The 10,286-nt window shown below is 37.8% G+C and overlaps 1 protein-coding gene across 1 annotated transcript in view; it reads left to right on the top strand.

Annotated features, from left to right (window-relative positions):
* Positions 1–2,064: 2,064 nt before the first annotated feature.
* The window catches only part of LOC104408177 (vezatin-like), a gene marked incomplete at its 5' end in the record, with an annotated part of 11,518 nt that continues 3,296 nt past the window's right edge, over positions 2,065–10,286 (top strand). The window contains 4 exons of the mRNA XM_010017686.1: positions 2,065–2,396; positions 3,013–3,206; positions 7,530–7,630; positions 8,837–9,044. Of these exons, the coding sequence (XP_010015988.1) occupies positions 2,065–2,396; positions 3,013–3,206; positions 7,530–7,630; positions 8,837–9,044 (835 nt within the window). The remainder of the gene's footprint in view (positions 2,397–3,012; positions 3,207–7,529; positions 7,631–8,836; positions 9,045–10,286) is intronic.

Below are 10,286 nucleotides of genomic sequence, written 5' to 3'. Positions count from 1 at the left end.
TATACTTCTGTGGATCAGATGGCCTGGCACAGCTGGTTGGGATGCTTTCTGAGTACAGTCAAGCCCACAACTAGTAAATCTCAGTTTACATTAACTCATAACAGACGGTGATGGCTGTGTGTGCTGTAGCTGAACTAAGCTAAATTAACATAAATCAGTCTTAAGCAGATTCCTGCATAGATAATAAAGTTGATACACTTCAATAACCTTGGGACGTATTTGTGTTGTGAGTCCTAGATTTCTGTACAGTTATCTTCAGGTTCTTTTCATTTGGGAGAACTTGTATTTATGTTAAAATGCAGATAGAACATGGACGTGTATCCAGATTTAGCTAATATTTCAATTTTCATTTAAGCCCAAGTCTAGACCATATGACAAATGTAGCCTGTGTCTTTTGGCAACTTTTTGTTTGAACTAAATCAGTTTAAAGAGCGGAAATGTTTAGCTTAAGAAAAAAATACCAATTCAAGCTGAGGAGAGACAGTTGGATGTTTTGGGTGAAGTGTGAGTAAAAAACATCAGAAATCATTGGAAGAGCAAGCTATTTGCAACCCTAAACACATCTAGAATTTCCTTTTCTCTCATTATTGTGCTTTTTTTCAGGTAGGTTTTGAATTATTGTTATAAATTCCTGAAGTCCGCTACCTTTGTGTGCTCCTTTTCACTGCTTTTGCCTTATGTCTAGTGGAAAGATTGGTCTTCTTTTGTGCTTATTATAGCATGGGCTCTTGACTTTCTACCCAGTCCACCACAAGTTCAGGGATACATGGGTGACTGCTGCCCATTTGTTTGCTTTTTAGTTTAGCAGCCAGCCAAATCACAGTCTTGCTTGTGTGCCCCAAATTAATTTCATATCATTCAGTGTTCTTTCTTCTCATAACCATCTTTTGTAAATTAAGAATTACCTTTTTTCTTTTGGATTTTTTTTTTTTTAGTTTGCATCCAAGTGTTTTGGGTGTACCCTTGTGGTACATCAAACCACATCTGTCTGAAGGCATTTAATTTTTTATATTACTATTCTGAATTTTTTGCTCTTGATTTGTTTGCACACTGGAGAAAACTGCTAGTTGTCCACAGTAGTATGAGTACAAAAATGTAAATATAGTGTTTCAAATCATGTAGACCCAAAGTCTCAGAAGAAGTAAATTGTTAGTCCTGTTCTGTGGCTGAAGGGGGTTGGAAAAAAGCATGATGAATAATTACTTTGTCTTCCTTGGTCTGCAATGCTTGAGAACAGATTTCAGAGTACATCTCATAGTCACCTACAGTTGATCCCTTTTAATAAGGGCCAGTATTGCAGGGAAAAGTGTCATAACCTTTCCTTTTCACTTTGGAGATATAAGATACTACTGTTCTGTCATGGGCTACTGGGCCAGCAGTCTCCTCTAAACTAAAAAAACAGGGCTTTGCATTGCATTGGAAGTGGAAATTCTCAAGAAGTTGAAATTGTGGGTTCCCTTGCTCTCAGAGGGACTTACCTCTTTTGTACCGTATATAACATTGTGAATCAGTTCATTTCTTACAAGCCTGTCCCTCCTCAGTGGTATTGGTGACATTCTCACTTTGGCAGAATAGAAATTATCAGCTCAGCTTTCTTCAAATGTGGAATGTTTTGTGATGAAGTACAGTGCAGATAGACTTGTGTTTCAAGGTTTGCTGTGGGGCAGTGCAATACGTAGTAGATCGTAGAAATGATAGCTTGGCATCATAAAGGAAAAAATGTCTTAGCTGCCACTGGAATTTTGACAGTCCTTTATGAGCTTTAAGGTGTGTGGAGATTATAGCAAATAGCAAAGCTGCTTGATGAGAAATATGGGGGTTTAGGCCTCTGAGCATAATTGCATATAATATCCTTCATCGAAGAATTAGCAGTCACCTAATGCTCATGAGATCTGAACCTCATGTGGTCTAGGGTACCCTTCAGAAACATTCAGCAGATTTTCACAGTTTTTCAAAGTTCCTGTTGCTGGCTGAGGAATGTTTTCCCATGGTGTATCTGTACATTTACTTTGGAGGCTGGCTGTGTTTGCAGGTGCACAGAGCTAACCCTCCTCTGTTTTGCAGGTCCTCTTTCAGCTCTGGGTAGGGCAGAGTTCAGAATTCTTCCGGAGGCTGGTGCTGCTCCTCTCTCCAGCCAATGCATCCCCCAAGCCCTTGGTTTCCCCTGAACGGCTGCCTCATCATATCTTATCTGATGTGACTCAAGGCCTACCTCATACACATGCTGCCTGCTTGGAGGAGCTCAAGCGAAGTTATGAGTTTTATCGGTACTTTGAAACCCAGCATCAGTCGGGGTTCGAATGGCCAACCAGAACAAAGCAGAAGTCAAGAGAGCTGAACAGTCTTCAGACAGCAGTACGCAGCTTGCAGCTTCATCTCAAGGCACTGCTCAATGAGTAAGTTTACACACGAATTAAGAGAATATGCTGGTAGGAAGAAGGCTTCAGACCAGATTAAAACCAAAAAAGGCAGATAACATATAGTCATTGCAATCATAGGCACATCTTCACATAGCATGGAGTCAAAGATCCTTGGTTCAATATGGAATCTGATGCTGTTTCCTGGTTATTCTTTAAGTGTCTGATGGGAATTCAAAGCTAAGCAGTGCACTAAGATCTAGCCTCACTTCTGTCAATCCCTTGAAAAAATCTGAAAACATACTTACCTTTCATTGATTTTGCAACATACCAAATGCTTTATAAGAAAGTTCAGCTCATAGTAACTACCTAGTAAATGTTTTTAAAGATTCATCATTGCTTAGTGAAATAGTTGAAGCTGCCCTACTCCTTAAATCTTACATATAAGAATTACTAAAATGAATGCAGGTGAGCAAGCGTATCTTGATGAGGAGAAAAGGATCTTATTTTTTAAATTTTGGGACATCTTTGAGGAGTTGGCTAAGTCGGATTCTTAAAACTTGAAGAAAATAACAGGATATTAAATGGAATTCTTGAAGGAATGGTCAAGTCATATTTATTATCACTTATTTCTGTTCATCTCCTTATCACCTAGGGTAATAATTCTTGAGGATGAACTTGAAAAACTTGTTAGCACTAAGGAGACACCTGAGTTGACAACAAAAGCCCATCAGGTTCTGGAACAGAAACTAAAGTTTATTCAGCCTCATATGCAGGCAAGCAACAGCAGCTGGGAAGAAGCCATTTCTCAGGTGGAAAAAATGAGTGGAAGAAACCCAAATAATAAAGGTAAATGTGAGAGGTTAATTTAGCAACTAATAGGATACACTTTGGAGATGGAATGGTCAAATGGATCAAAGGTAGCATTCAGCCTGCGTATCAGAATTTTAGGTGAAGATCTTACCACCATACGCTTTAAAAAACCATATACATATGTCAGACTTTTTCACTGCGATGCCCTTGAAGCTTTTGTTTCAGCAAAAAATGTGAACATGTTATTCACAGTTAACGTTAGTTAGACACAGGTCTAACTAATCCAGAGACAGACCTGTGGATTCAGTTTGTTACATTTCCAGGTGTAGACCAATAGTGGCTTTTTGCTTTTGACCGATGCATCACCTGTGAAGGGGTAGGATTGTGATGAGTAGTCCCTGAGATTTTCATTTATTTACTGTGCAGAGAAGTTACATAGTTAATTAAAATGACAGTGGCATTGACATGAAACTTTCTTGGCAATGACATTTCCTGGAACATTTTAAATTGTAGAGTATCTATTGAGCATGTAATACCCATTTACCTGCTCTCTCAGAGAGAGTGAACTAATCTTCTGTATGCTTGCTAGTCAAACCAAGCAGCATCTCTCAATGGTTTTCCCTATGCCCTTCTCCTTAGATGCTGTTCTCCTTGTGAATCCCAAGTAGCTTAAATAACATAAGTAAACTTAGGTTCTTCGGACATGGAGTTGAACCTATAATTTCTAATCTTTCTTTTTTCCAGGAGTTTTTTTTTACTGTCCTAGGAAGGCATGGCCCAGCATCTGAAAAATGCTAGTAGTGGAAGCTGCATTAGGAAAATTATGACCTGGGGTATTAACAAGTTACCTGCAGAAATCCAAATTTGTAGTGAGCTAAGCTCTTAATGGTATATGGGTGGGATATTCATGAGATGGATGAATACTGCTGTGAGCCTAGAGGCGTGCAAGCTGACCTTGTCCATGCTTACATCAGAACTGGAGCTCTGGGAGGTCTAGTGCAGGCTCCATGCAGGTCCAGACACAGTATAACCAAATTTGTGTGTACTTTGCCTGACAGTCTAGTCTTACAACTCCCCTCTCAGTGCTGTGTAAAACAACCTATGAGGGTATTAGATGTAGTCTGATACATTTGCGTGTGCTAGCCTGTTGTGTTCTATTGGTGCCCTCCACAACCAGCAGTTCCACTGATCCTTTTTTTTCCCCTTTCCTTAAATGTTCTCTCTAGGCTGCACACCATGATATTTTTAGTTAGTTTAGTTTTATTTTTACTTTGTGTATGAATTTCACAGCAGGCATTTTTATTATAATTTGCTTCCTTTTAAAGTTCAGTACAAAAATAACCTTATGTGTGATCTAGAACGGAGAGATTGTGTGGGAAATAAAAAAATCCTTTGCTTTCACTTTTGCCCAGTGATTTTCTTGGAAATGTGCTTGGGTTGAATTTCTATTTTGCAACAAGTTTACTGAACTACTGCACGGGAGCTACTTTTAAATTATATTAGTCATTGAAAACTATTTTTATCTGACTAGATTTGACTTTCCTGATATATTTCTAAGCAGCTTCTGTGAGTTGAACTTTTCAAGCTGTGCATGAAATCAAGTCCAACCAACTGCCTATCATTTATTTTCAGAGCACTTTAATTGTCCTCTGTCTAAACAGATGAGTCTCCTTCAGTAAGCACTACATGTTTCATGCCCAAAATCATTCTGTGTCAAAACAGGTTTCTTTCAGCTACGTTAAAGAGTTCATTGTGTCAAACTCTGTCAAAGCAAAGACTTGAAGTCTAACTCATTGAACATTCATATGCTCCCATCAGCCTTTCGTGGGTGCTGATACTAGTATATATTATAGTATATGGTTTAATGAATGCTGTTTGGCTTCTTTGTTTACAGGACTTGGTGTATTTCTAGAACCAGTGCTGTTAGTTGCTGATCCTGCCATAGAAGAAAGCAAGTGGGGCTTTAGCATCTTGAGGAGAATTCACCTCTATTTAAATTCATTGGGCAATGATAGACTTATCTATCATTCATCTACATGTAGATCTTTTCACGTTTCCAACATAAGCTGATTCTAGACTTTCAGCCATCTTCTCTTTATTCTCTCACCTTCTTTCATCACATATAAAACTCATCTAGACTTAAGGCCTCGACAGTTTAAGCATATGGTAATCTGCTGCTAATTTTACAGAACAGAATACCCTTTATGACTAGTTACAGTGCTGTCTTAATGATCTTTGAAATAATATCCTTCAAACTATTTAAATTCCATACTTTTTCCTTTTAAACTGTCTCTATCTTTGCAAAAGTTCTTTAGAACTTTTTAAGATATTTTTAAGAGCAAGGTCTTAGTAAGTACTCTGCTGCAAGCTCATGGATCTTGCAGTCTTTTGATCCACTGGAGACAAACTACAGCAGGAACAGTTCTAGTTAAACACTGTGAAATCATGATCTTGAAGCATATCCTTAGCAATGGCAGCATCCCATGTAGGTGGGAAACACAGCAGTCTGTACATACTAGAGCAGCTGGTTTACTCCTTTGATTTGGGAAAGTAAGCTTTTAATCGGTAACTTTCATATACTCTTCCAAATTTGTCTTCATACCTTCAGGAGCATATTTCTATTGTTGCTGTTATAATTATTAAAATGTTTTTATTACAAGGCAGAGTTATGCAATGGATGAGGGGGCTTGATACCTATAAAATAAATATGGCAATTTTCCAATTCAAATTTCACCACATGCTTCATCTTCCTTTTAAACTTTGCATTTAGATACTTCTGGAATGTCAAATCTTTAGCTCAGCCCAGGCAACTGGGGAATTACATACTTTGCAGTTTTGCAAACTGCAAACTTTGCAAACTGCTTGTTTGCAGAAGCAGGTAACTGAACACCACTAAAATTGTCATTAATGTGAACAGCCAACTTTCAGAATATCATCTGTAAGTATTCACTTATTAGAAATTGAAAATAGGGATAGGTGGGGCTTGGCAAGGTCATCTAGCCCATTTCCCTTCTCAAGGGTAAATTAGTGTTTGTGAGTAAATGTTTTTCACCTGTTCCTAAAAAAACCTCTCTTTAGAGACATTTTGCAGTATTTCCAGGCATCTATTCCAGCACTTAACTCCATTTCCAGGAGAAAGTTATTACTTTTGATTCACCCATAATGGAAATCCATTTTCTCTTTATAGCTCTTACATTTTTGAAGATAGTTAATATGTTTCTTTCTGTCTTCTCTACATGACTCTGTATATACTTAGTCCTATGATCATTTCCTCAGCTCTCGTCTGGACTCCCTCAAGTTGGTCCATGATATTATTGAATGAAGGAGCCTCAGACTGGGCACTGTGTTCCATCCATAGCCTGATCAGTGCCAGAGTAGAAATGTCATTCCATGTGTCTTAACAGTCAGTGCTGTTGTTTATGTGTATTAGTATGTATTTTGGCTTTTTTGCTTGCAGCAGGGTACAGTTGACCACTAGGCTCCTCACATATTTTTCTCAGCAGAGCTGCCCAGTCAGTTGTCATATATTTGTGCGTTTGATTATTCTAAAGCACAAAAATTTGCAGCCACTGTCACCAAACTGTTGTGTCTGAAATCCATTCTTCCTGGACTGTATCTCTGATTTTCCAGTATTATTTTTGATTCTAATTGTGCCCTTCAGTATTCTTGCAGGTTATCCCAATCTCAGCAGACTTAATGGACTGAAACACTTTTTCACACATTGGAAATACTAAAGAGTAATAGACTTGAAACAAATCCTCACTCGTAATATTGTTCTGTCTGAAAATGGTAACTACACTCTGCTTATCCAAGAGACTGTGCTAAGCATCTAATAGCAATTTCTCCTGAACCTGTTATTGCATTCGAAAATGAGGTTGGAGTGATTTGATATCTTCTTAGCAAATCCACATTGACTGTCATTTAACCTCCTTGCTACCTTCCAAATAGTTTCTTGTAAACTTTGCTTGATTATTTCTTCCAATATTTTCCAATTATTTGAAGCTGATATGCCTCTAATTTTACTATGTTACTTCTCTTTTAAACTTTGGCACTAGTCTGTTTTCTGGCTTTACCAGTTTTTCCTGCCATCTGCAGTTTTTTGAAATCTATAAAAATTTTGAGATTTGTTACTTGAAGTGCTTCAAGATGAGTTTCACCAGACCCAGCTTATACCAAAATAGCTAAGTTATTCAACTGCTCTCTAGCACAGGGTTTCAATGTATTCTAACCAGTCTAATCACCACTTTTTTCCTAATGAAAATGCCTGGACCCTGCCTGAGTGAGTCAAAACCATCATTCAACACTCAATCGTTTTCTTTTTCTTTTTTTTTTAATCCCTTTTCTTTTTTCCCCTTAAAGGCAAACCTGACGTTTCCTGTGACACCCTACAGCGTACTACAGTACCTTTAACACAGCCTGCCATATACATAGAAAACAAAGATCCAATCCCTGAAGAGCAGGTAAAAAAAACGTAGGACCATTTAGATAATAATTGGGACTTGTTTGCTGTATCCATTCCTTTTTCAGTTGCTTGTGCAGTGACCTTCTTGTCTTGCCAAGACAGATCAAGTAGGAAGCCAGTGCCGTTCCATAATTGAACTTAGAAAAAAAATCATGTGTATTCTTTTTGCTGTTCCATGGGGAGGTGTTCCCCATCCTGGAAAAAAGAGCACCAGCATTCACTTCTCATATATATCATTAAAAATATGTGACAAAGGAGAGCAGCAACACAAGTCAGAGTAATACAGAAAAAATGTAGAAAAAACCATGAATTCCTAAAAGGTGGTGTAGAACAGAGAGTCCTACTTGCATGCTGTTAGATGAACTGTCGCAGCTGCAACAGTGACAAGCTCCAGAACAAACCAGCCTGTGTTCAGTTTGAGTAATCTCCACATCTTTGAATATCTGAAACAGACTGTGACACTGAACAGTTTTGTGTTGTTTGAGGGAACTTGTGAGTGATGGTTGGGCTTTCTTTAAGAGAGGGTGGCCTCCTCCATCCCAGAGCTGAATTGCAGATGCATTCTGAGAGCAGATTGAACACCTGTGCTCTGCTCTGTCCCTCCCTCACCTTCTCCCAAGCCTAACCCACATGTATTCTTTAGATTTTTTCCACATCAGAGAGCTGGGACTAGCTTTACTGGCTGTCTGTTATAACATAAATGAAGCTCTGCTGCTTCGTGCTTGTAAGCCAATATAGTTAAAATTGGAGGAGGAGTTTGCTATTCTCAACATCCTCTTAATAAGGATTTACATAAGTTAAACTACCAAGATGCCTGACTGAGGAAGAATTGTTTATAGTGTAAATTAAAATTTAAAAAAAAAAAAAGGAAAAAAGAAAAGAAACCTGTGTCAGTGTTGCTTGTTTCCACTTGTAATTATGGGGAAATGGACTCCCATTTTCAAGGTATTAATTTGATCATTCTTGTGTATGAAATTAAATCTCAGGTGACTGCAGTAATGTTAACTTTCAATGAGTGGACTTGCTCCAAAATTATACAAATATGACAGAGCAGTGTCAGATCCACTGGCTCTGCTCAAATTGGACTCCATCCTATTACAGTGGTTGGCTAGAGTTGAGATCACTTGATCATGCATCAGATTGCAGGACAGGATCTACACTGACAGTGAAGATCAACATTTTATTTCTTTCTTTTTTTCTTTAGGAATTGGAAGCATATGTTGATTATTCAGATATGGAGAATGAATACAGAAGGGAAGATTTTTACTGCTTTTCCCAGGAAGAAAGAGAGAGACAAGAACGAGAGAGACAGGAATCTAAGAGGGTTTTACAAGAATTGAAATCTGTGCTGGGATTTAAAGCTTCAGAAATAGAAAGACAGAAATGGAAACAGCTGCTATTCAGTGACCATGGTAAGCATTGCTTTTGAAAATTAATTCCTTTCTAAGAAAGGGTAGGTGTCTGTTTGCCATCAACTTCTGACTATGTTAGTATTTGGACAGTGCTTAGCCATCGAAGTGTCTTTGGTAGAGCTGTGTGGCATGAGCTGTTCCATCTCTTTATATTACTTGCAGCAATCATTTTACTATATATTGAAAAGAACTCAAAGAAGTGGGAATTTGGCTCTAAACAGAATATTGAGCTAAAATACTGAACACACAAAATATTAAGATAGCATAAAGATAACTATTAGGCTATACACCATGCAAACTGAGCTTTCTTTCATGGCTTTCTCATAAATAAGATTTTTAATCAGGGTTTACAAATAAATTACTTTTCAGATTTTAAATGAACCATTAGAAATTATCGCAGACTTACAAAAATACGTAGGTTAAAGTGAAGAGCTAGACTTTGAAATATTGAAGGCTCCTGAAACAGTAAGACTGGCTTTTGTTTCCATAAGAGAGTAAGTATACAGAATGTGTTTTCAAACCCAAAACATACAAACAAACAAAATATAAACCCCCAAAAACTAAGAAAAAGAGTTCTTCCAAACTAGGCTTTGCTAACTCTGAGGACTGCTGGGTAGCTCCATCCTCTTGCTCTTAAAGGCAGGAAGATGAAAATTTCTTTTGCCTCAACAAGAACAGTCTGTCTCTGTTCCAGCAGTAAGACTGAATACAACTTGATTCCTTTCACTGCTAGAGCTGTTTGATTTATTATCTTTAAAATTAGCAGTAGTTTGTCTTTTCCTTTTTCTCTTCTTCTTTCCATTTTCATTCCTTCCTTGTAAAGACAGGTTAGGAAAAACCCTTGAAAAAATTTCATGTTCTGCGTTATGAAAGACAACCCTGAAGTCTGGCAACAAATTCCACCTCTGCCAGTGTCTACCAGAAAAAGACCATGGATTGTATCTTTCAGTAATTTGGTGGGAACACACAGTAATAGTCCATACCTATTTATGAGACATCAAACCCACAAAAATATCTGTTCTTCACAACTTTCTTCTTTGTGTCAATTTAGTGACAACTGTGGTAAAAAAAATCACTTGCCCATTGGTATTGACTTCTCTTCTAGCTGAGTTAAAAAGCCCTAAGACATCAGATTGCATCAGTCTGCTCAAGAGTAGTATTCCTGTATTATCCTTCTGGTGTTAGATGTGACACCAGACAACTCTTCACATAAACGTCTTTAAGTCTTCCCTTTCTTCCTGC

This window comes from Nestor notabilis, unplaced genomic scaffold (assembly GCF_000696875.1).
Source record: "Nestor notabilis isolate BGI_N333 unplaced genomic scaffold, ASM69687v1 scaffold10477, whole genome shotgun sequence".
In the NCBI taxonomy this organism is placed as follows: Eukaryota; Metazoa; Chordata; class Aves; order Psittaciformes; family Psittacidae; genus Nestor; species Nestor notabilis.
This window is presented reverse-complemented; position numbering and strand designations above follow the sequence as displayed.